Below are 26,813 nucleotides of genomic sequence, written 5' to 3' on the forward strand. Positions count from 1 at the left end.
TGTGACCTCTTAGCTTAGCTTTATTGCTACCTACTTCAAAGTTGCAATGCAAATTTGATCTCTTCACTTCTCTCTTTCTTCTTCGCCCACTTTCACCTCCTCATCCCTGTCCCTTTGTGTCTGTCTCTTTCTGTCTCTCCGTCCTTTAGTCTAGTTGAATGGATCGTGGAAAACCAGTGTTAGCGTGGACACTTTCTGTCTCGGCTACAGCGCACTAAAAAAGCTCTCAGGGCAGAACCAAAGACCTTGACTGCTTTTTGAAGCAGGCTGTCGCTGTATAATCGGTTAGCTTCTCTCAGAGGAAGGGGGAACACACACACACACACCCATGCGCACACACGCACACACACACACAGTGTAAGAGGCAGGCAGCCCCTCATTACCGGGCAGAGCCCTGGTCCCTGAGGACTGGACCCAGCACCTAATCCTGTATTTGTTCTTGGGGACTGTATCTGTGATTCTCCATTGAATGGAATATTAAGCACCCAGGTCTTTTGTGGAGCGTGTAAGCCATTTGGCTCCACTCATCTATTATTTATCAGCCTGGCAAATATTTTATCAGCCTTAGCCTCTCATGACCCACTCTCATGTGAAGCCCCCCCCCTCTTAAATGAAGAAAAAAAAAAAAAAAGGGGTACAATTTCTCTTTTTTCCAATTTATCTTCCTTTTACTTTTTGCCTCGTTCATTCTAAAACCTGAACAAGGACACAGGGATTTGTATTAAGCTGAATTAGAGAAGCAAATATGTGAACTATTCCTCTGGAGTTCCCTCCAAGTTGCCTTATCTCAGGCACACTGCCACCTCCGTTGCTTTGGAGATAGCAAATAAAAGAAAACAGAAATCTAGATTTGCTTTATAAATCATTATCTTAGTTTCAGTAACCCCCCCCCTCGGCCAACTCCCCCAAGCCAGCCACCCAGCCTGAGAAGAAGAGAGGCAGAGAGAGAGACTCCTGTTTTCCCTTTCAACCTGAGAGTAAATCATGCCAGTTGGGGGGCTCACCTTGAGGCCTGGTGGAGATAATTGGAGTTGGTTAGCGAGGTGTTCTGTGCCATTACCTCCTGGTACCAGCGAATGGCTGGGGCTTGTCTCGCACTCCCAGAGGAGGAATACACTCGCCTGTTGGCGCTCCACTTAGTGTGTGTGTGCGTGCGTGCGTGCGTGTGTGGCACATGTACCTATGTGTGTATGTATATTCACAGCCGGATCGCTGACCTCTCTTCATCACAATTTAATGGCCCCTTACCGTCCTCGCTTTGGAAAAAGGGAGAAGGGTGTGATGGTTTTGATAGTAGCTCTTCCACCAAGTGCCTCACTTTCAGACATTAATATTCATAGCATTGATTTATTTTCAGAATTAGCAAAAAAACAAACTGTTTGCCGGGGAATTAATCCTGACAGGAGCGTGGCATTGTTGTGTTTTATTTGAAGACGGCAGGCAGCGGAAATATGCATATGCAGATACACAGAGCAAGACACCAATTAAATGTTGATTAAGTCCTAACTATTGTGGGACTGGGTGTATGAAAGATTGCACGGAGACAATAATAAAAAAAAAAGATCATTGCTTTTTTTTTTTCAGCCGATATGAAAAATGAATGCAGTTAAAACAAACATGCAGGCAGGGAGGCACATGGACACACACAAAAACACACACACACACACACACACACACACACACACACTTTTTTGTTGTAAGCTTTTCAGATGTCCGGGCTTGATGTTGGGGTGGATTCAGAGGGTGGGGCACTCCTTCTCTCCCTCTGGCAGCGGTGGTTTTCAGCCGCCAAGCTTCGCCCGCTTTTGGCCGGTCAGTTGTGACACTGTGTGTGTCAGTGAGCAGGGGGTCTCCTGGTAGTTGTGCGTGTGTGTGTGTGATAGCGTGTGTCCGCTTCACACATTGACTGTGAAGCTGCAGCAGTATAACAGCGGCTGCTGCTCCGGGGTCCCGGCGGTATTGGCCTAGCCCGCAGTCTCTCTTGGCTAACTCATGTTTCATTCTTTGGCAATTTGCCCTAATGAAGTCCCGCAGGAGCCCCTCAGACCTCTGTTCTCTTTCCATATTTAATCATGTTATTTTAATCTGGGGGATGAGCTAACGCCTCTTTCTCCTGCCGTGTCTGTGTGTCTCAGTGTGTGTGTGTGTGTGTGTTGCAGGTCATTACTATAGCTGGGTTTTCATGAGATGGGATGTCAAGAGGGGCGTGCTGGTTTTAAGACAATGGGAGACAATGACTTTAATTTTATGTGTAATGTAGAGAGCTCCTTTGATAAGGAATGCCATCTTCATGTGATTGCGTCTCATTATTTGTTAAAAAAAGAGGTTATTTTCTCTTTAATTTCTTAGTCATAGGAGTTGGGTTAATTTTGATTTTTATGGTTACTGTCAGCACTGTTTTGGGCTCCTTTTGTTGTTTTTGTGCAGGTCACAGCACAATTCTCACTTTGACATTGAATTGAAAAGCAGTTTATAATAAACGCTGGCCTTGTATTCGCTCTCATTTTTGTGCTCAAATCAGATTAGATTCTGTGCTTTGAATGATTTGTTTTATGTCTCAATGCCATGGGCAGTAGTGGCAGCATTATTGCAGTGATGACCCACCACAAATTAATCAATATGTAGGAAACATTGGTTTCATGTTTCCCTGCGTGTAAAGCATGTGTTGCCTTTCTTCATGTCAGTCTTTTCAATATTTCTCATTTCACCTCCTCATCAATCTGTCTCTCTTCTGCTGTGTATCTGTCATGAGTTTAAGACAAGGATCCTATCAACTGGTTGATCTCCAGCTCTCAGTGTGTTCTTCTCTTCCTGCAACAATAGCTTGCAGGTCTTGTGTTCATCACAACAGCACCAGACATCTCGGTGCACCACTTTCCCACTGAGGGCTTTTGTTTGTGAGCAAGATTAAAGGCTTACTCAATGAAATCAAACATATTGTACATCTACACATCACCACAAAGCATCACCATGGCAGCAGTAACCTTGATCAGACTGTTTGACTTTTTTAAAAACAGGATATTAACAGGATATTGTTTGTAAGGAAACAGAGCTGTGGTTCTCTAGACTTCTTCTATAGACTCCGGCAGTGTAGAAACTTAGTTGAATAAGTTGTAGAAATGTATTGGAAAGAAAAAAATACGAGTTGTATATTTAGCTCAAAGTTTCTTTAAACTTGTTGCAGTTCTTTCTTTGGGAAATTCTGAAGACTTAAATCACGCAAACCTTCAGTTAAAAAAACCTGAAGCTTCCAGTAAACATGCAGCATAGACGTGTCTTTCTTTTTCTTAGTTTTCGTGTTGCCTTGGAAAGTTGTGTTGAGTTTGTCCTCTCGCTTCTTTCTCTCTCTCTCTGTAGTTAACTGCATGTGTCCACGGTGCGGCTGCTCTGCTCTTTCCTATGTACTGGCAGCACATCTTCATCCCTGTACTGCCCCCGCATCTTCTGGACTACTGCTGGTAAGGCTGACCACCCCTGAAACACACACACACACACACACACATGTGCACATACACTCGCACATACACAAACACCATCAGGATCATCATAATAAATGTTTACACCCCCACCTTTTCTCTCCTGCCACTTTCTCCCCTTCTTTCGCTCGTTTTTCAGCCACCTTCCGACACACGTTCACGCACACACCTGACACACAGACACGTAAACACACGCCACGCCATGTGTGCTGGCCGTGCACTGAGCTCTTCCGCTAGAACCTCGGTTTAAAAGTGCAGACACACATGTTCACACATTCTCCCACACGTTCTCCGAGTCATTCTCACGATTCCTCTCGCGGCGTGCCTTCTCCTGTGTGGCCCCCTCGACATAATGAACGACCTGGATCACCTTGCTCCATATTTCATGCCAGTGCTAGCACCACGCTCTCATCATTGTAGCCCTCTCAGGGGTTCATTACCACCCATCCAACTCAAATCCAACTGATCTAAATGGACTTGATTGAAACTGAATGGAAGGCAGAGGTAACAGCTCATCTACGGATCTACATGTGTTCAACTTCAGATATGTACATGTATAACAAAAAAAAAAGCAGAGTGGGAAAGTCATCTTACGTAAAAGGAGCTATTTATTGTTGAATCATTGCCGATAGCACATACAGTACAGTGCTGTACCATAGGGGACACATCAGCTTCAAAAAGCTATTCATCACTGACAGTGAAATGTGATTTCCGACACTCTGTGAATTCTCATCATCATCTTATTTAATCACAGGGGTGTCCTCCATGCACTGATTAGATAACTAAATTATATTAGATGCTCTGCGTGTGTGTTTTCGTGCATGTATTTGTGTAGATACTGATGAAAGTCAGCACTGGATATTCATGAAACAGAGAAGACAGCGGCTAAAGTTCAGAGCTACGGGCCTGCTGTTTGTTTTGCTGTTGCTTTAAGTTGATTACAAGCCTGTGGCTTCTGAATCATTCTGACCAGGAACACACTGACCCAAAGCTATCCGATTATTGCCTCCTCTGTAAACCTCATCATAAAAATGGTTTCTATTATTTGACTGTTTTTGTTGATTTTATCCGTCTTGGTGCATGGGAAACATACGCTATGATTCAGCCTTTCCTTACCGCTAATTTTGAATACGAACATAAATTTTGCATACATATAACAAGCATGACATGATAATAACCGTGTGACGCATATTTCTTTTAGGGTAAAAAGAAAACATTTAACACTTGTAACCTTTAGTTTTCTAGGAAGTGTTCCAAGTCTGTCTGTACTTTCTGAATCTACCATCTTGTTAGAGGAAAAAAAACATTAAATGTCCTGCAAGATAATATACTGTTACTGTTAATATTGTTTTCATCATTATGATAGATCGTGTTAGTAATAAGAGTTGTAGCATTAATATGCTGTGATGTCTTTCCAGGTAAATTCATGCATACTGGCAGCAGGAGTGTTAGAGTTTGAGACAAAATGTACAAACACTTTTCAAGTCACATTTTAACTTTATGAAAATCCAGAATGCTCAGAGTCAGCACGAAGGAAAAACTTGTTCTTCTTATCTGGTAACTGAATTTTTTAAAACAAACCAGTCCAGTGGCACCAGATCAGTATGCTTGCTCTGCTACATACGCCAGCTAATCTAATATTGTGTCCCATTTTGAGAGTCATGGTGGTTCTTGGGAAAATAATTTTGAAGTCGTAATTTTTAGTTAGCGTCTCTGCCGTGCCGTGATCGAATTGAAGCACAACATATGGATGATAATCAGTTTTGTTGCCTATATTACAATTATGTTACCTCATGTAAAGTGTATTAGTTTCAATGCATCCAATGCACAGCTGTCATATTACAGTCGTTTTCATATAATTTCCAGCAGTTTATAAAAAAAATTTGACTTTGAAAATAGTCTTGCTTTTATTCTTAGAGGGATTCAACACCTGTTGTCTTTTATTTTTGAATTTATCTTTTATTTTTATTAATAATTTTGTGTAGACCATGTTAAAATATCCACAAATGCCATCACAAAGTATTTAATAGTCAGAACATATCTTCACCTTCTGTTTACAGTTATATACGAATACAGAGAAAAGCAACAAATCCTCACATTGAATAAGACGTGATTTATGCCAGTCTATAGCTCGATAAATAACTAAAAATTAATCAACTATCAACATAGTTATTGAATACATTCCATACCCTCAACATGAAGCTCTTAACTCTTAGTGTAGCCTTCATAAATATTTCTTTACTGCATGTAACCATCTGATATTGATATTGCTCACAGCTTTTTCTCCCTCTCTCCATCCACAGTGCCCCCATGCCATACTTTGTGGGAGTTCATCTTAGTCTGCTGGAGGTACGTTGGTTAATCTGTGGGTATGTTCGTGCATCGAAATGTGAATGTAAATAAATGTACATCATTATATTGTATGCGCATAATTATATAGGCTGCTGCAAATTGATGTGTGAGTGTGAAAACTCTTTACTGTATATGATAAGTTGAATGGTGTTTCCTGATTTGCATCAGAGATATAATGAATTTCTATAGGATTTTTTTTTAAGAAGAACATAACACTCAGGGAGGATGCTGTCCATGTATAGAATCAAAGTTTTTCCCTCTCTGTGTATATGGTCAGTGGTCTAACGCTGGAACTTGTATTGTGAATGGTGCTCTTAATTTCGGTGTAAAATATTTGAAATTTCAGTAAGGCAGTTTTTGGCACCTCCAACACATTGAATCAAAAAAATTGACAGAATGTTTTTTCCTCTTTATCTCCCTGTCTTGCTTGTGTGCATTCTTAACCAGAAGTACAAAAGACAGAGAGAAAGGCAGAAAAAGCATCTGCGAACAAAGAGCTTTTCTGCTTCATTGTTAAACCCTGTGTGTTGGTTGGGGGGCAAGCCGTCACCAGCACTGCTGTTGTGTGTGAATGCATGTTGCAAGCACGCGCACATTTGCACTTGTGTGTAAGTGTTAGTATGTAAGTGTTTGTCTGTGTGCGCGCATAATTGGGCAAATGCATATGTTGTAATGCACATATGTGTGTGTTTGTGTGTTTATTTGTGTGTGTGTGAGTGTGTGTATGTGTGTGTGTGATATTTGTCTGACAGTTGCGGCAGTGGCAGTATTTATCACACTCTGCATCCGTGACAGACCCCCTTTCCGCCACTACATAATTAGTCCAGATCAGCATGTGAGCCTCCACTGCACAGGCTGTCACAAAAGTGACAAACTAGAAATTCACACACTATGCTGCCCCCCCCCCCCCACCACCACCACCCCCACCCCACACCTGCCTGCATCCTGCGCCACACTGAAATAATAGTTGAATTTGTCGCCATCAGGATGCACACAGCACAGCACAGCATCACTGTGTTGTTGTTGATGCATGAGGTTTTTGGTGCTGTGGAAAATGTTTGCGCAATCCAAATGTTTCCTCTCAGTGCTATTCTTCATTTTTGGGAGAGCGTGTGAGTTACAGTAAAGATGTCCTAATATTTTTTTTCCTGCACGCCATATTTCATCGTTAATCGTAAAGGAGTGTGATGACAGTGTGGTTTTAAATGTGACCGCTGTGCTTTCTCCTTCCCGCGGCTTCAGGATAGAAATGACTTTGTCTGCTTGGAAACACACCTGGGCCACACTTTTTTTTCTTTTTTTTTCAAACTTAATTTAATGATTTTTTGAAATGATTTTAACCAAACTAGATTGTCAGGCTCTTTGTACTTACTTAAAACATACATGATTCTACCAGTGTTCAATAGTAAACACAATTACTTACTATGGGATATTAGATGGCAAAAAAACTTTAGAATTAATGCCTTAATTCCGTTTTGTAAAAGCAGAAAATACACATATTATTTAATTACAGGTGGAGATTTGTTCAGTGTTATGAGATGGTGATTAGAGTTGTTTTAAATTACTGTTGCTGATAACATTGGACATGTCTTCTTTTAGAGAGTACGAAGTCGATCACTGGAGGATGTGGTCATTTTGAATGTGGACACCAACGCCCTGGAGAGTCCCTTTGATGACCTGCACAACTTGCCCAGTGACGTGGTGAGACACACACACTGACACACACACACACACACACCTTCCAGAGCTACTCAGCCTTTATTGTTTCATTACACATGACACACAGAAGGTTCAGTTTTTCCCTCTTTCCACTCTTTCATTTGAGGTTCACTCACATGAACACACATTCTCTTGTCCCCCAATGTACTCTCACACTGCGATACTCTCGCTCACGCCCACGTGCACGCACGCAGAAAAACACGCGCAGACAAACATACACCTGCAGAAACTTGTCAAAGTATAGCTCTGTCCCCTCCCCACATCATTAATGACTGCAGTACTGGCTCCTCAGATTGTGGCTGTCTAAAGTAAACTCCCGTCGCGTCGTATGACGCTTGAAGGCAAACAGCATTCCCCGACCATCAGAGGCTTGTGGGAAAATGTGCAACTCCCTTCCCTTCATCTCCATCCATTCTAATCATTATTTCACAAAGTCTTGCATTTCTGCCTGCCCACTGGCACGTTTCTGAGGACGAGAGATAGGAGGAGGGAACAAGGCAGAGAAGAGAAAAGAAAAGGCAGAGATGGGTGATTTTCTAGGGGGAGAGAGTGGGAAGAAGGGGGCCAATTACCAGTGTGGGCAGTGAAGCCACCTGCCAGTGCATCGTCTCTTTAATTAATGGAGCACTGACGCCGGTCACTGCTACAGGAAGCATCACCACGGCGTCAGGGTCACTTGCACATTTACACACACACTCTCTTATTCACACACACACACACACACACACACACACACACACACACAAACCTAGTGAACACACATGCTTGTCTTCCGCCGTCTTTGTCGAAGTAGGAATCTGTTTGTTTAGCTGTTTTTCTGGGTGTATGTATTAAAGCTCCCCCGTGAGGCACTGAGGCCCCGCTGAGGCTGCGGACGCACTATTACCCACACTGCTCGTATATTCTCAGGTTCCACCGCCTACTGGACTCCTGCCCTACCAGCAATATATAATTCAATATGCTACCCAACAGACTCCAGACCTTGTCACATTCCCACTCTGCTTCTCTTTAGCACTGCTCAGCCTACTACGCCTGCTTGTGTGCATTAATGCCTCCCTACAGCCTGCGATGATGCAGCCTTTCCTACATTTTATACATTTTCCTGCCCACTTTTTTAGCCTGTTTGCTGCCCGTCTTCCTTGTCGCCTGCCTTACTGCCTGGCTGCTCGAGTTTCATGACACCTGTCTGCCTTCCTGTCTCTCTCTCTCTCACAGTACTTACCGCCAGCCTGGACGTTTCTTGCACCCGCTGTTTGCTTCTTTGCCTGTGTGCCTGTCTGGCTACAGTACCTTCTTCTCACTTCCTGCCTGCTCGCTTTTCTGCACCCAGGGACTCGAGCCCTAAATTAAATTGCAAACTGAGTTTGTCATAAAAAGGAGTCAGGGCTTTTGAAAAGCGACAGAAGCAGAGAGAAAAGCCTTTGTCTTTGCCGTGTGATAAATTAAGTGGCAGGCTCAGAGCCTTTTTGCTTTGATCCCCCACTCACCATTTTTCCTTACTAATGACAGAACATAGCCCGCATATCATGTCAAATTACACCACCTGAAACGGAAACCTCGCTGGCATTAATATATTTATCGCAACAAATTGTTGTTGTTGTTTTTGTTCCGATTCACTTTTTTTTCTTCCTGTCTCCTCTCATCTTTTCACCGGGGCTAGTAGATTAATAAGGAAGCGAGCAGGTACTAATTGAGTGGAATTCCAGGTCTCTTGTTAGTTTGCTTGTTAGTGATGAGGACATGCCACATGGCATTTGATGTTTGTGTTTACACACAAGGAGATGTTTGAGGCATTGTGCAGTTTGTCAAACAGAGGCCTGAAATTTTGATTAATGCTGAGTGATTCTCTGCCTGGGCTGAGCTGCCGCGCGTTGTTTCTGAGCTATTAAAACACTCTTCATTTCTCTTTAATTCTCACTGTAACACTGGCTACTTAACACTCCAGCTTTATTCAGTGTGAAACTGAAGCCCTGAGACCTATGAAGCAATGATTATTCTCACTTTAAAAGCCCAGCATCACTTTGTATGAATATATAAAGCATGAAGTGGATTAAAAGGTGAAGGCCACAGGCAGTTTTTGTGTGTCTTTTAAGTCTAACTAAGAGTGAAAACAAAGCACTCTGATGTTGATTTAAGCAAACCTTTAGAGATCTGTCTAATTATGGCAACGCAGGCTGTGAGCACATGTGGACTTTATTATGTGGCTCGGCTGACCAGTGGCCGTGCTTTTAGCAGGTTCAGAGTTCACAGTTGTCCTGAATTAGCCGCCCTCTTTCAGACAGGACCCCTACACCGGCTCCACTAGCACCCGCCCCCTTAATGGTCTTTCCCCGCAACTTCACACATAATATTTTAGATTTATTGACTATTACAAATGCTACCATGCCAGTAGCGGTTCCGTTTAGCAGAAAAAGGAAAGATCTGAATAACAGAATAATTGGTAACGGGTCAAAAAAGGATGCAACAATCTTTTGAGAATAATGTTTTTTAAATTGGAAAAGTCATATGCATCAAAGTTGCAGCATTAATTGTGCTTTTGTTCTGGATTTGTCATTTTAAATGCGCAGTGGATGCTTTGACAGAGGCAGTAAATTAACTACATCAATCTCTTTAAGTTTTTGTTTTTAGGTTTTTTTCCCCTCTTCCATTTTTTAGTACTTACTGAAAGTCAATCTAAACATTTCCTATTTTAACTAGTGTAATTTGGTGTCTCTGCATAAAAAATAATACATATCAAGGAACTTTTTTTTGCTTTATTTGAGTTTGTGCTTTCCTCTTGTTTTGACTGTTATTCTAGATGAACATTGTGGTGATATTATTAGAGAAACAGATATTTTTTATTTTATTTTACATCGTATTTTTAGCAGGATTTTGCATATTTTAAGATTGCCTACTGTAAGTTGAACTGCAAGTTTCAATAGTTTTTACACATTAATAAATCATATTAATCTCAGGGAGACTGTGCTCGTGTCAGTAAAATCAATGTGTTGACAAGCACACTGAAAAGAAATATTCAATAAAAAAACTGTTTTTTTTCCCTGGAAGATCAAGGTATTTTTGTTTCTTTTTCTGAGATCCACGGTTCCTCTTCCACACAGAGATTGTGCTGATAAAGTTATAATTGGCTTTTGGTTGGTGGATCTGTTTACTGCGCTAGTCATTAAAAGTATCCAAGAATAGCGAATTAGGAGTCTGTTAATTCTGAAAACAAACAGTGTGTGACTGAATCGGATTTTTATTTGATCCCGGCAATTGATCTCAAACCAATAACGGAAGGATTTTTTTCATGTATTATTCTTTCTGTGCCACATACTCAAGGTGAGGTGCTACAATGCAGCTTACATCTTTATTTTCAGATGCTCTCTCTCACATCACAGCCTAATTCCTTCTATTCTCCTCCTCTCTGCCTCTCGCTACTTTGCTGACACCGTGTACCCATACATTCCTAGCCTTCATACATTTGATCATTTGTATTCCCAATCAAGGGGGAAATTTACAGCGTACACTCCTACTTCCTGTATTTCAAGCCTGCATTTGGAGCTTTACAAATGAATGAGGGGGTTGAGGTTGTGTCTGCGCGCCTCTCCTGAGATCACCTGGCACACTTAATCAAACATCGCGGCTTTAATTTGGTGTTCACTTTCCGATGCTCCCGGAAAACAACATCTACATCATCGTCTACAGCAGAGTACAGCCGACAGCAGGCAAACACTCACACACGCAGATGCACCGACACACACAGAGACACCCACACACTGTCGGCCAGGAATGTTCATCAATGACATTCAGATCTAGTTCACGAGTAAACTTTTGCTACTCACAGATTTTTTGGTATGTCCACCAGATTTCTCCCACTTTCAGTTTAGACACAGCCGAGGGTGTTTCATTTCACTTGTGTCGCCCAGTATAGCAGAGCCACCTACAGTAAAGCCCCTCACATGCTGCACTAACTAGATGGTAGCTCGGTGCTGGGAATGCGGTTGCTCCACCTCAGTTACATACTGTACCAAGTCTCGCTGTCTACAACATATAATAACAAGCTCCAAAGTATTTGATTATGTTGTTGTTGTTGTCGAGGCTGTACTTTACCGGCTGCAGATGTGGAGATCTGCTCATTTGAAACATTATTTTACAGGTTCCGATTGTTTTAGATGGCGCTGAACTGTGCGTACACTCTCGCTCTGCGGTGTTAGCAGCCCCTCATTTACTCATGTGGAGTTAAAAAGCTGCACTTCATTTTCACATACTCGTTCTGTCGGCGGTTCACTCTGAATTAGGAGTCAAAAAGAGAGAGCAGCATCACCCACTGCGTTAGTTATTGAAGTGAAAGATGACATTTAGCTGTAGTTAATTATGTATGCAAAACTCAGCCGCTCAGCTGCTATAAGAGGTCAGCTTGACAAAGTAACCCCACACCGGGGAGAATCTCATGGCAATGAGATAGCCCTATTAAAACACACACACACACACACACACACACACACACACACACACACTTTTCACACACACACACACACACTTTTTCTCCCCCTTGCTTTCTCACTCTTTTTCATTTCACTTGACTTATGTATTGTATTGCATGTACTTAACAGATTTTAACATAGCGAATGACCAAGTATTATGTCTCACTATGTGCCTTTATATTCTCCGTTTTAACGTATTTCTTTGCTAATTTAATATTTATATTTTTTGCTATCACACCAAAGCCTACAAGTTAGTGATCTTATGTGGTTATTTATGAGAGATTGTAGATAACTCCACCTCATTAACTTAAGTAATACAGCTATTATTGTGCAGCTTACCGTCATTTGGAAAATGGAGAGTAATAAAAAAAAAAAAAAATCAGAAAATATCTAATATTTGTTTTAAATTGAGCCAATGAATGAATTTCATAGATTGCAACTAACATGCTCTTTGTGCACATGTATCTGTGTGTGTGTGTGTGTGTGTGTGTGTGTGTGTGTGTTGTGTGTGTGTGTGTGTGTGTGTGTGTGTGTGTGTGTGAGTACATGCCGGTTCCCCGTGTGTCTTTGTTCAGATTTCTGTGTGTGTGTGTTTGTGTGTACGTGTGTGTACAGTTCAGACTGCAGCACATCAAAAGAAAGTGGGAGATTTTCATAACTATTTTTTTTTTCTTTGTAGTTCTTTAATTGCGTCCCCATGGCTTTCTTTCCCTGGACAGAATCTTAAACAAAACATTCTTTTTTGGTGAGAAGAAAACCCAACTTTTTATTTATTTATTTATTTTAACAACAGACAAGTGTCAGGGTCGTTATTTAGGAGGAGTTTTTTTTTTTTTGTGCTCTAGTGAAAATTTAGAGGAAAATTCTAAATATATATTCAGGGTTTTGTGAATAACTTTTTTTTTATTCTTAATTTACCTTTGCTTTTTTTTTTTTTCATTTACTCAATAGCAAATGTAATATTTTCAGCTAGACGCTTACGTGTTTTTCAAGTCTTGTTTTCAGTTTTTGTTGTTGTCGTTTAATAGAAATGGAAGTTAATGATATGTCCAATAGTTAATTAACAGCAATAAACAGGTTTTATATGTTGTGTGGTCGGACTGATTGTGTGAGCTCTTTGTACAGAAATATTGCTCGTTGTCATGCACAATATAAAGTGATAAAATTATGATCGTTTATCCGATGAGTTTTACAATAGAGCAGTAGTACTTGTAGGGTACTTCATCTCTTACAAAGGCAGGGAGAGGTGTTTTTGTTTTTGTCAAGCTCACCATTAGAATATTTTGTGAGAATAATGTGCGGGTGTAAATGTAATATGTACAGTACCTGCGTATTCTGTATTCAAATTCATGTGAGTGTGATACAAGTTAGGGTCCCTGATGGATGTTTGTGTTCTGATGATCCCTGTCTGTCTGAAGGGGATGACACCACCGTCGGTGACACCAGGCGTTGTGTGTGTCCGTGTACACATGCATGGCATCGCACACATTCACACAGATGCCTGGTGTCACCTACAGTGGTATCATCCCTTACAGTCAGGCAGGGATCATCGTTGCACCTGCTAATTACCATCTCCAGCTGGAGAGTTAAATGGAGATCTGTTCTATGTCTGACCTTTGACCCCGTGCTCTTTATGTGACGCACTTCAAACCCTGTTTGGGGCTGGCTGGGCTGGGCCTTAATGAGGCCCCATGTCTGCCCTCTGTGGGCTGTGCGCCTTGGATGCCCCACTTTCATCCCCGACCATCTTCCCTTGATGTAAATTGAAAAGATCACAGCTATGGGGAGAAGACCTGTACTGGAAAGGCCTCTCTGCATAGATTATGAATATCATAACTCAACAGTTTTTTTTTCCTTCCTCCCTCTCCCCCAACCACCCACTCCCCTCTCTCCTCCTGCCACCCCTTCCCTGTACAATGCTATAGTTCTAATTGGACCCAATGGGGGACTCTCTGCCTTTGATCTCATCACCGCCACTGTGACTTTACACTAAAAAATGTCACTGCCAAATAGGGTTATCACCTGTAGAGCCTGGCCTTCCTCTGATGCCTGTACGCATCTCGTTAGCTTCACTCAAACTGTAGAAGTTAATTAGTTTGACAGAGCCATTACCGCGGAGGCATACCTGATGATTGTGGTGTAGACGCCATATTCAATATCCAATTACTAAACACACATTTATTTTTTGTGTCGAATATGCGAAGGAGCGCCCCATAGTCTGCGCTTCATTTTTTTCTATTAGCAAAAACGATATTCTGGTATTTGTCATGCACTTCTACTATATTTGTTATATGTGACAATTTAATTAATTACCACATGTGACGAAAAAAGAATATCTCTCATCATGCCTTATCTTACTCGTGAATAAATGTGAAACTTTGAACTTATCACTTTATCACCCATTTCTCTCTGGGTAACAAAACACGAGTGATTGTGTCCCCACCTCATTAAAAAGTGTTTGCCACTGCAGTGCTCTCACCCGTTCAAAGCTGCTGTACAGAACTCTGTGTGCAGAGTAAACTCCGCTGCTATCCCGTCTTCTCTGACAGTCTTTGGGGTATGCCTCCCCCACTTAGACTGACATTGTGTTCGCTTTGATTCCCCCCCCCCCCCCGAAAAAAAAGACAGTTTAATGATTTGCGAGGATGAAAAAAATCAGTGAAAACGCACATAAACATGAAATATTAATTCCAGAAAGGGCTTTACATAAACATAAAAGCATTTAGCACAATGAGTGAATATGGAGATGACACTTGTTAATTTAACCGTGATAAACTTCCTGTTTGATGCCTGGGAGCATTTGCAATGGCAGCGCGGGGACGTTGTGGAGAGTGAGAAAGCCCAGGGGAGAGGAATCCACACTGTTCGTTTTGTCTTTGTCCCAGTTTAAGACTGCCACTCTCTCTGTCTCGCTTTCTCTCCTTCTCTCTCAGCCTCTGTTTCTTTCCGCCTGTCCTCTGTGCGAGCTGTGCTCACACTTTGCTTCTCCTCCCTGAAGTCTCCCACATAGGCTAATTGCAGATGCCAGACCACGGTATCCCTCTAACGCTGCAGCTACACAGCGTGATATATTTGGTCACCTCTGATTGAAGTTGACCTGATCAAAATTTTATCACATTACAGAAGAAGTGGGGTCATTTAATGGTAGACACAACCTCGAATTTTCCCCTGCTTTCATCTCTTCTTCCTTCTCCTCCTGCCCACAAATACTGCTACAACCAATGGAAGCACTGAAACTAATAATACTAATGTAGTAGAATTAGCTGTAAATGTTCTATGCTGCTTTACAGAGGTGGACAAGCCAGACAATAAACACACAAATACCTGACTGGCGAAATACACTGCAGTGTTGAATCTAATAGGCAGAGTGCTAACCAAATATGTTAATTTACTCTGTTCTTTGTTGTTGAACACACACTTATTGCTTGTTTCACCCCATATTCAGACAGCAGAGTGGTGAAGTAAGTAAGGAGGGGAGTTAAGTTTCAGTTATGCTTTCTGCACGAAGGTTGCAAGGACATGATCTAACGAGGAATATTGATGAGGAAATATTTGGATCTTTTATACACTGTACGGGTTTCTCCTCATGGCAAACTGTAGGGGCCAGTGAGGAAAACTTCATCAATTAGCCAATTTTCCACTGGATTTTGGATTATTGCTGAAAATAAGTTCTCTGGCAAAAAAAGTTCATGATATTTACAAATAAACCACACTTTTTTTAATTTTTGAGGCATAAATGCAATTGCAAGAAGTAAAAAGCTAACGCAAGGCTACGCTATGGTTGCATGACTTAATGCCAACACCAAAACAAGGTTGTAAAGCTGTGTTTAACTTGATGAGGTTCTGTAGTCTCATTTAGCCACTTGGAAGCAACTACCTTTCTAAGACACATAAAGCCCTCAGAACTCATGAGTGGGGTATTTACTGACGTTCTTTTATGTCGTCCAACTGAAAACCCATTCGGAAAAAATCATTGACTTTGAGATGAAGAAACTGCAAGTGCAAAAACACTAAAGGGTCATACACGTGCCGCGTCTTTAACCGCCTGGAAAACGCAAGGTCGGACGCTCTGCACTACTTTTGTGCCTTTTTTGAGCCAGCCTTTTCTGAGCCAGCTTTCATGAGCGTGGCAGCACGTTGCTAAGCAGCCATAACAGTCACCATATCATAGCCTTTGTACCTCAAGTGTAGAGCTGATCTTCCAGGCGCTGTTTATGTATGTGGGCGTATTGTCCGGGTGACAGATGAAAAGCTTTGACACCTCTGCACCAAAATGATCAACTTATCACGGACTGATATTTAGTGACAAAGGGAAAGATATCTGTCGGCTGTGATTGGTTGTTCCTCGTTGCATGACATGTGGTGCGCGCTGTGTCTGAAAAGTTGAACTAGGTTTTCCTCCGCCCTGAAAAATAGGCGCTCAGGAATGTGTGCGCGCCTGCAGCACGGCTATTCAGTTTCTTCTCTCATTCACGTTCGTTTAAGTTAGAAAATGTTAGATCTGCATGGACATTGTCTGACATCTCTTTGGCTGTGTGGACCCTCGCAGCACTCGCAGATGCGTCAAGTATAAGTCAAGCATAAGAAAATAAGAAGGTAGGACATTCTTACCTGGAGTGCTTTGGTTTAATCTGCCCAACTGTAGTGACCACTAGCAAGACATCAGATCCCTATCAGTCACAGGCTCAGTTCAGTAGGCGACACTCTGCTGAGTTCTGTTGTAGCATTTTTAGCTCTTTATATGTTGGTTTACAGTATAGAGTATAACATAAAAAACAATGCAAAGTTTTTCAGTGAGGATCTACAACTAATCCATTTTCCACTAATGAAGTTGAGCGTTTTTCTTTCAAGTCTCAATTCAAGCCCGTACTACTGCTGACAGTCCACACCAAACTGCATTACAGCAATCTAGACCTCCTGTGCAACCCAATCAAACGTTGTGCTTTTGTGCTACGCTGGCTCAGCCCACACAGAGAGCAGCAGTCCCTCGCTATCTCTGCCTCCTCCTCGCTCTGCCACAACACAGTCAGACTACTGCTGAGCAGGTGAGGAGAGCCTCTTGACAACTTCCTTCCCAGACTCCCCAGGGCCCGGTGGCCAGGGTGAATCTTTTGTCATCCTAAAACAAGCTCGGGCCTGCTGCTCCTCCACTCTCGCCTGGAGTCCTGGAGACAGAGCCAGGAGAGGGGAAAATAATTAAAGACATTTTATGTCAAGAGTCCCTTTCTAGAGGGAGTTTGGGAGAGCCAACAGGGGAGGGGAAAACAGGAGGACTGGAAAAGAAAAAGGAGAAGAGTAAGAAATGGAGGAAGAGGCGGAAAAAAAGCAGGAAGGTGATGGAGAGGAGAGCGGAGTGGGGGTGGCAGCATGGAGAGTGAGGGTGAGAGAGGGAGAGCAAAGATGTGAGTTTCCATTTCCTCTCTGCTGTCCCCTCCCTCCCTCTCGCCGCCCCCCGTCCTCTGCTCAATTAGCAAAGCAGCAGGTGCTCCCAGCAGCACAACAGATAAGCTTGGAGGAAAGGCTGAAGCTTTTCCCTTTCTTTTCTTTCCTTTTTTGAGATGACCTGCAAATGTGATACTTCACACCCAGAATGGGCTAGCTGTTTCCTCCACCAATTTCAGAGGTGATAATTTAACTTTTACCCCTCCGTCTCTCCCCTTTCCCGCCCTCCCACCCCTCTCTCCTTTCCCCTCACTTTCTGCCTCTCTTTTTCCCTCTTTCTCTTTGTGTTTTTCCACCAGGTGTCTTCTCTGAAGAGCAAGCTGAAGAAGCAGTCAACAGCAACAGGAAGTGGTGTGGCGAGGGCCTTCCTGAGAGCGCAGGCCGCTCTGTTTGGATCCTACCGAGATGCCCTCAGATATAGACCTGTAAGGATCCAGTGTCGATATTCACTGCTAATCATTGTGTAGTAGCTTGGCTGGGTCATTTTAGCATTACTTTCTTTAATTATATCTGTTTGGATATACGTGTGTATAAGATGAAACCTAGGGTGTGATACAAACATCCAGTGTAGGGATGCCGAGAATGTTTTGACTAGTTATGAGTGTTGGGCTTTGGGTTAATTTTGCCATGCCAGTTAACTGCACTGCACACCACCCTGGTCCGGTGGCAGCTAGCTAGTGGTGCTGCTTATTTCCCATTTACCACTTAGAACGCCATCCCGACCAAACAGCGTTGCTGTGGAAACATCATGCCCACCTTCTGGTCCTGCCCGAGGTCGCCATGGCAAGTAAACGGCTCCATTTTGAGCCACAAACCCCCCTTAGCATTGTTAACTATGTTATCACTGTCAGCTCTGTTGGCACCATTAGCAGTGTCAGTAAGGCTAGTAGTGCCAACATAGTTAACAATGTTAAAGGGGGATTTGCAGCTTAAAATGAAGCCACTTACTCACTGGGACGACCCGGGGAGAGACCGGAGGCCACTATGTTTCCACAGCAAGGCTGTCTTGGTGATGAGCGGCTTTTAAATGCTGCACTAAAGCTCACTGAGTCAGTGGAGAGCCGACCTCTTGTACGTCATGTCATTTTGCTTTTTTTTTTTTTTTTTTTTTTTTTTTAAACTAACTGATTAGTTACTGGTTAATGGGTGTCGGTGTTATGGAAAACTAAATTAATCGAAACTGACATCCCTAATCCAGCTTTAAAAAAAATAAGTAAATTAATTAAAAATTCTCAGTTTCCTAGTGTTATCGAGCCATTCAGAGATTTTTGGTTTTAATTCTCCATGTTTTGAGATATCCGTCCTGATACAATGTATGTAAATGGAATTGTGTCTGTGGTCATCTAAGCAAAATATCCCCCTTACTCTGGATAATCACAGAACATCCTGTGAACTGTTTTTATAGAGACAGTTTCTCTGTGATACTGTTGGGACCTCAAATGAAGTTCCGTTTACATCTATTGTACACAGGTGGCAGCAGAAAAAACAGAGAAAGATTTCTCAAAATGTAAAACCAAAACTATTTGCAAATGAAATTAAGAGATTTTCTTCTCATAATTTAGCTGATCTGACCATTTAAGCTCATCTCAGATCCATCCCTGTACTGGACAGCACACAAACATACTTATAACTACCAGTTGTCAACAGTAATCATGCTCTGTTTGATTGCATATACAAACAGTGACACGTATTGATTAGATATTGGCCACAGATTCACAGAAAATCACAAGCAGAAATACTTGCAGACATGAATATAATATCTTCGCCCCTCCGACTGTACAGCAGTAGCAATCTCAGTTTGGGTGAGATGAGTCAAATTTCACTGGAGTCTGGTTAGACTGGGGCAGTTTTGACTGAAGGTAAAAGGTGTGTTTTCAGCTGGAGCGCAGAGCTAAGGTGGGCCTGTCTGAGGCAGTGAAATGTCAGAGTAGCTGAAAAGAGTCAGGACGTTCCCTTTGAAGATCCCTTTTAGCCACCTTTGGTGTTTTACTCTCCTTTACTAAGCCCCCCTAACATTTCTTCTCTGGATCTCTTCTGCTTATCAAGTCTGAGTCAGAGCAGAGCAAACTACAGCATGTCCTGTTTGTCAAATAGCGAAGCCTTTGTTCCTTTGGCTTTGAGATTAATTGGACTTTGTGGACTCCCGGAGTCAAGATGCTACATTATTGATGCTGTCTCTCTTTTCTCTGTATACAGACAGTATACGAACAAACTGCCTCCCCTCTGACACAAGCACTGAGACTCAGTGTATGTGTGTGTTAGTGTATGTGAGAGCACGACATGCAGTAATTTCTCAGTTCGCTCACGCTCACATCGTTTTTTTCTCTTCTTTTAGACAGGATCTGTATAAAAGCCCTGGAGTTAACATACATGCACACACATAAGCATGCACAAACTGCACATCTGCTTTCATGGAGATGCTCATGATACTCACTGCGTTCTGATATTTGCGGAATATCACTCTGCTAGAGATTGTTCTGAGCCGAAGAGAAGATCTTCGCCGACAGAGCCGAGCCGAGCGCCGTGGTTCACAGGCCCATATGCCTCGACAGAAGGAGGGGTGTGGATGTTTGGTTGGAGTCTTGCTGAGTTGTAAATGAAACAATACTGGAATACGATAATGAGTTGAAAAGCAATCAGCTGATTAGAACAGCATTTCTCAGGTCATCAATTTCAGCTCACATTGATGCTCCCCCAGGTGCTTCTCACCAGTGTAGAGCAGCGCACATGTGTCTGGCAAAAGGAACCTGAAATAGCAGTTCAAATTAGTTTTCGCCACCACTGATGAAGCCAAGTCGGGTAGGTGGGTGCGCGTATTCAATCGGTGCGTGCTTGGTACTGTTTAGGGGCAGAATTAGTTCGACTCAAGTTGGCATGTAACCAGTTCATATCATCCAACCAGGTGTAAAAACTGTGGGTAGGAGAGATCAGGGTGCAATCTCATGTTTATAAGCAGCCAAGACTGTTTTTAGACACAACATCTTACACATTGCATATTCTCATGGGTAGAAGATTGATATAATGTGTTCACATACAGCAGGAGTCCTACACAAGAACATGCTGGTCTATACCAAGGTGAATTTCGTTTTTGGAAAAGGATAATTTTGAAAGATTTAGTTATTGCATTAAAACAATTCACACATATTAAAATACACATTTCACAACAGCTGTACATGAATAAACAGCTCAGTTTGCTTTTATTCAGTCATAAAACATCCCACACTTTACACACTCATTCAAAAATTCCACAAAAAACAAAACAAAACACAGATTTATTCCAACATGAACAATTTAAACAAAATAAAACACACTGTAAACAACATGAAAAAAGTGTTTTGCATAAAATTGAAGCATGACACATAAAACAAAGCTTTAACTACAGTCGTCACCATTTATTCTAAAGAATATTTGGAATTTCAGTCTTGAATTTAAAGAAGCTGTTTCTGGTCATTCAAAGGAAATACCAATGAATAACAATATTCAGTTTAATTATTAAATCCATGTGGAACATTGCTTACAAATTAATTTGCATAAGCTTTCATCATGATCTCATTAACAAACAATACTCACTGATAATCTAATAAAAATGGCTGCAGGTTTGCCGGAGTAAATATAACACATAGATTTAGAAGTGTCCACACATACCTGCATCTCCTAATCTCTGACACAGTAAATGATATTGTCATAGTCATAGATATCTACTTACCTCAGATCTGAACATTCTTCTGCAGAGAACTGCCCACTTGTTCTTTCGTGTTGAACACATCTGCTACATGATGACTTTTTGTGTGTGTGTAATTGTTTCTATGTAATGGTGTCCCTAATGCTTACAATCTCTTATATAACATACATGCAATTCATAGAAATCAGGCAAACATGAAACATAGAATGACTCACAAACATAAGATAAATGTATATTCACACTTATATGTATTGTTAGATACCTTCATCTTACTATGGCAGTCACTCATGCAAACTCCTCATGCCCACTGGTCACCCACCACATTTAGTTATCTGTCCCTCCCCAGCTCGAACTGTAAATTTTCTTCTATACATTATCAAATTGCTTTTTTTGCACTTTGCCAAAAAATATTTTAGCGATTCGTTCATGTGTTTAAAGTAGGGGCTTCTGATGAAATCCAGTGTTTGAATGACTGTCTTATAAGTTCTGTGACAAGATGAGTTTCATGCTCACATATATGGAGGACAGTCTAGTGCATGGGGTCAGCAACCATAACTATCAAATATATTTGAGTCTTACAGTGAAGGTTACACAGCCTATTAGATCTAAACATATATTAGAAGTTTTACCCCAAGGTGGCAACTGTACAGTGGGCTGTTTAGGATTATTTGAGGTCTAGTGTGTAGGTTTTAGTGGCATCTAGTGGTGAGATTGCAGATTGCAACCAACTGAATCTTCTTCTGTGTGCATAACATAAAGGAGAACTACAACCACTGACACGAAAACATGAACACGACAATTGCCTGTTCTAGAGCTAGTGTTGTCTGTTCTGGGCTACTGTAGAAACAACGTGGCGGACTCTGTGCATATGTAAATATAAATGGCTCATTCTAAGGTAATGAAAACACAACAAATCTTAGTTTCAGGTCATTATTAACTAAAACATAGTTATGAATATTATATTCCATTTCTACCAATAGATGCCCCTAAATCCTACAGACTGAACCTTTACCTTTGCAGCATGGCAGTGAAAGCGATCAAATCTGTCCATGCACTATTGAATTTATGAAAACAAAAAGTCTGGAAGCCTTATTAAAAAACAAAACACCAACAGGCACTAAAGGCATGTGTAATGTGTGTATTAACTTCAACATGACACACACAAATTACCATGGCAGCTTAGAGGGTAGTAGTGCTAACGTATCATTCTGCATTTGCTGTAAAATGACCCTTCCTTTAAGCAAGGCACTCAACTCTCAGCTGTTTTATTTACAAAATCCGATGCTTTTAATTTTTAGTTATATTATGGAGGCACATGCAGTTACAATACCAGTCCAGCTTCATGTTGTTTCTCTGAATAAACTTTGTTTCACCAATTTGATTTTACGGGCTACATACAGTTGAGATGTAGTCTTTCATACTTTAACTGGAAGTTGGCATGGTATTTCTTGTGCTGGGCGACCTTTAGACCCTCTCAAAATAGATAAAATGAATGTGGCTCTCTTCCTTTTTCATCTTTTAAACAGTCTAGTTAGAAGATTCCAGCAGCGTTAGCAGTTGGCATTCAGTGCAGGCCTTTGTGAACCAAAGGATTTTGTTGGATACTGTACTGTGTACACAGACCCAGTCTTAAAGTTGAGTTTGGAAGTTTTTTCAGTAGCAGTTAGTTGTTAGTCTCAGCATGCTATTCAGTTCTGTTCGCTGCAGTATGGTCCGAGGCTGTAGCAGCCAGATGGAGACTGAAAAGCTGATTAAACTACAACAAGTTACTTTCAACTCGGCTTTTACGAGAGAATACGCCTTAAAAACTTTTAGTGATGTAAGTGGAGCAGTATTCCTGTGATGTAATTCGGGCCACTGGTATCATCCGCCCATCCTCGAAAATGGGGTTAGTCTCCGGTGTTGTTGAGTTGTTTTTATGTATCACACTGTGCTCGTAGCGTGGAACAGACAAAGCACATTGTTTTACTCCAGAAGAATTTAGAGCATCATTGAAATATGTGAGAATTATGTTAATTATGAGAAAACATGAATTGGGAATGACTGTGGGGCAGCGTGTGATTGGCCTGCAGTGATTCTGTTGTCATCCTCCGTGTCTATAGCTCACAGGCCAACAGACATGATGTAAGAAATAGTAATAGTGTGATAATGTGTTCATGTTGAGTACTGGGGAGTTTACTGGGACACTGTCTCGCGGTCCGGGGGAGATCGTGTGCACTCTTCCAGGGGAACTCTTCCTCCTCCTTCTTGATCCTTCCTCTTTTCCTTCCTGTCTCTCTTTTCCACTCATTTTTTTGTTTTCAGGCCCACTTAGTCACTAATGAAGAAATCACTTGAAATACTTCAGACTTTTTACAGTGCGTAATGATAATAGACATGATGTGATCCTTCTAGTGCTGTGAATCATATTGTAAACAACATTGTTTAGTTAGGACCCCCTGCCTTTCAAGGCAACACACGCATCTGCCTCCATTTCCTGTGGCTCATTTCTCAACCGAGTAAACACGGTGGAAAAACAGATTGGTACAAAGGAAAGTGAGCCAAAATGAATAAGTATTTCTTCTTTTTTTTTTAACAATTAAATATTTTGCCAATAATTTTTCTGTGGAATCCTCAGGGGGAGCCAATCACTTTCTGTGAGGAGAGCTTTGTGAACCATCGATCGAGCACCATGAGGAACTTCCTGTCCATGGCTGTCAACCTGCAGCTCTTCAAACAGGTACAAACAGCTGTCTGCATAGATGCTGTATGTGTGTGTGTGTGTGTGTGTGTGTGTGTGTGTGTGTGTGTGTGTGATTGTTTGTGTGTGATTGTTTGTGTGTGATTGTGTGTATTAGTTTCTTTAAAGTACTCATTTTTGGCACACTGTGACCAGTAAAATGATTCCAGTGTGAGAAAATGTTTGAATTTTGGACCTCATATTTATCTTAAAGCATTAAAACTGAAACTTTACTCATCTTTACATCATAGTCTTATATAAGAATTCTCCTGGCATGGGTACATTTACAGATACACATCTCTATCATGTAAGCTAGAGGCAAGCACAAACAGAAAAAAGATGACTGAGTGCTTGGAGGTTACTTTGTCCTCTCTCATCAATGTCAGTTTATTTTTGGGCTGTAATTTTTTTGAGCAGATTTTTTATTTAGTAGTGTGAAAGTCTTCATTTTTTACAGATGTCTCTCAGCACTACTTGTGCTCAACAAACTGTCAACTGGGTAAAGTTAGCATTTAACATCTTGACTGTTCAGTTATTCAAAGTGAGGTGAAATGGAGAAGAGAGAGGCCTGGGATTGTGGACGGTTATTGACCCCTCGAAACTGTTTACTGTGGTTATCTTTCAACACGCTTATGTTATGTCTTTAATGTCTCTCTGTTTGCTCAATTTTGCCTTGTGTACAAACAAAACCCTGATAAGTCAGGCCTGTCAAAAGTCATTTTACTGTACAAAACTATATTGAAATCACATTAAGTCTTTAACATGTTCGCATAAGCCTGAATTTTAACTTTGTCCCCAGAAATCTGAGTATCCACCACAAGTAGATACATTGTCAACCCCACTGTGTTCATGTGTGTATGTATGTGCAGTGTGTGAGCAGGTATACTTTATTCATGTGTGGTTACACAAGTTTCCCTTAAAACCACTCATGTATACTTAATATGTTTTTTCCTCCGAAATCCCTTCAGCAATACTAAACTTAGCCGAGCCAGAGCCGAGCGGAGAGACACCTCTGGCTCCGAAGAAAATTTCCTCTCACCCCTTGAATTTTTCTTTGCGCTCTCTGACCCGTGATAGTAGTGTGATTTACCCCCGAGAGTTGCTGCACAGCGGCCCTCAATCAGCCTTTTGTTTCTCTGGACACTCTGCCCCGTCTATAATTTTCCCAGGCAGAGCAGATAGCGAGCAGCAGTTCAAAGCATCCTCCCGGGCTGGCTCCTGCCTCAGCGGTAGCATTGGGAAACAGGCCCTTATCTCCTCCTCCTCCTCTCTAGCACGGGGGATGGGGTGAGCTTATCTCCTCCACTCCTCTTTCGACTAAAGTGAGAGAGGCCAGCGGTCCGCCCGAGCCCTGCTCTGGCCATGACCCACATCCGCTCACAAACACGCAAACAATCCTCAACTTGCGTGGCCACACACATGCACACATTAATTTCTCTATAAGTAAGTATGCACTCTGGGACTGGAGATGTTTGGATTTTTTCCAGTGCTTCTGCTTCTTGTTTTGTTATTGATTGTTTTAATACTAAAGTGTTTTGTCTTTTAATGCACCTATAATCCAATATGCTGTCTTCATTGGCAGTATATTGTGCATTATTTATAGGTGTGTAAGTAGGACTGCTTTCTGGTTAGTATGCGCCGTAATTAAAAACATAAATAGCATTTGGCTCCATACAGTGAGTAATAAATTCTGGCTGCTATGTGTCTTCATATATATGAAGACACACAGATTAAAACCCACAGATGTTGCATTGCTGATGCATAGGAGCAGGGATTAACCTTTTACAGTACTTTCAAAAACTTTTTTCATTACTTTGTGTTTGTTTCCCCTGTTCTCCAGCTAAAGTTACCAGTTAGTGCTTTATTTCCTGACATGATTGTTGACAGAGGATAGTGTGAACAAACACGTTGGGTTGCTCAATTATCAAGCAACAATCATTAGTGCTCGACTAGACTAAAAACGACGTGTCTCATACACTACAGTCAGTGGTATGAATCCATTCACTCGCACACAATCGCCTTTAAAGTGTGGGATTTGTCACTGTCACCTGTATTTAAACAAGAATGGGTCAAACTTGAGCCAAATTCAAACCATATTATTGGAATAGGTAGACCACAACACACTTTGTGCACACGGTTAAGCACACACGCGTGTCGAGGTGTTACCTGAGTTTGAGGTGTTACCGGTGCAGCAGGAAATTGCTTTTCTACAGGTGATTTTGTTTTTCATTCCTTGTAAAGCAGCACTTTTGCTTCCCAAGTAATTCCAGTTTTATAGAGGGAACAGCGCGGAGTTGTTCATGCAAATTTAGCAAAACATTCTTAATACTTTTAGAGCTGAATGACCTCAGGGACAGAGAGGCTATTGTGTGTTGTCATATGTCATTAAACGCCACTAATTACTTTTTATGCCCCTATTAAAATGTATTATTATATTAAATGACTTACTGTAAGATGCTGGATAAGAACACTGTAATAACTAAAACGTTAATGTTGAGTGCATTTGTGCTTGGGGGACAGGAAGCAGAAACAATACTCCCTCTTATCTTGTGCCTCTGTGAAATACAGACACAAAGCCAACCCTGAAATAAATACACACGTATACACCTCTTAAAATGTCACAGTTTCACCTTCTAACACACTTCTGTTCTGTTCCTGGACGTTTTCCCGTGTGCCCACCAGCCCATCTCTGTTCAGAACAGAACAAGTGGGAGAAGTCTCCTAAAAGAATGCGGGGGGAAAGCCTGTCGACATTAACCTGCTTCCTATCAACCATCCTCAGCTCCTACACACTCACAAGCACACACTGCACACTGTCATATGTGTGTGTGTGTGTGTGTGTGTGTGTGTGTGTGTGTATTGTGCTCGCAGAGGCTGATTCAATGAAGTCTCTTCCTCTTATTGACAAAACTAAGCCATACACAGTTTTATTGAGTCTGTAGGGGGACTTGTACTCTGAT

General features: G+C 41.6%; 1 protein-coding gene across 2 annotated transcripts in view; it reads left to right on the forward strand.

Annotated features, from left to right (window-relative positions):
• Positions 1-26,813, forward strand: part of dennd1b (DENN/MADD domain containing 1B) — a 116,512-nt gene that overhangs the window by 66,383 nt on the left and 23,316 nt on the right. For both annotated transcript variants that reach the window (XM_050054253.1, XM_050054254.1), the window contains 5 exons: positions 3,358-3,458; positions 5,780-5,825; positions 7,428-7,529; positions 17,752-17,877; positions 23,752-23,853. In XM_050054253.1, coding sequence (XP_049910210.1) covers positions 3,358-3,458; positions 5,780-5,825; positions 7,428-7,529; positions 17,752-17,877; positions 23,752-23,853 — 477 coding nt within the window. The remainder of the gene's footprint in view (positions 1-3,357; positions 3,459-5,779; positions 5,826-7,427; positions 7,530-17,751; positions 17,878-23,751; positions 23,854-26,813) is intronic.

The sequence above is a fragment of the Epinephelus moara genome, chromosome 10 (genome assembly GCF_006386435.1).
Source record: "Epinephelus moara isolate mb chromosome 10, YSFRI_EMoa_1.0, whole genome shotgun sequence".
NCBI lineage: Eukaryota > Metazoa > Chordata > Actinopteri > Perciformes > Serranidae > Epinephelus > Epinephelus moara.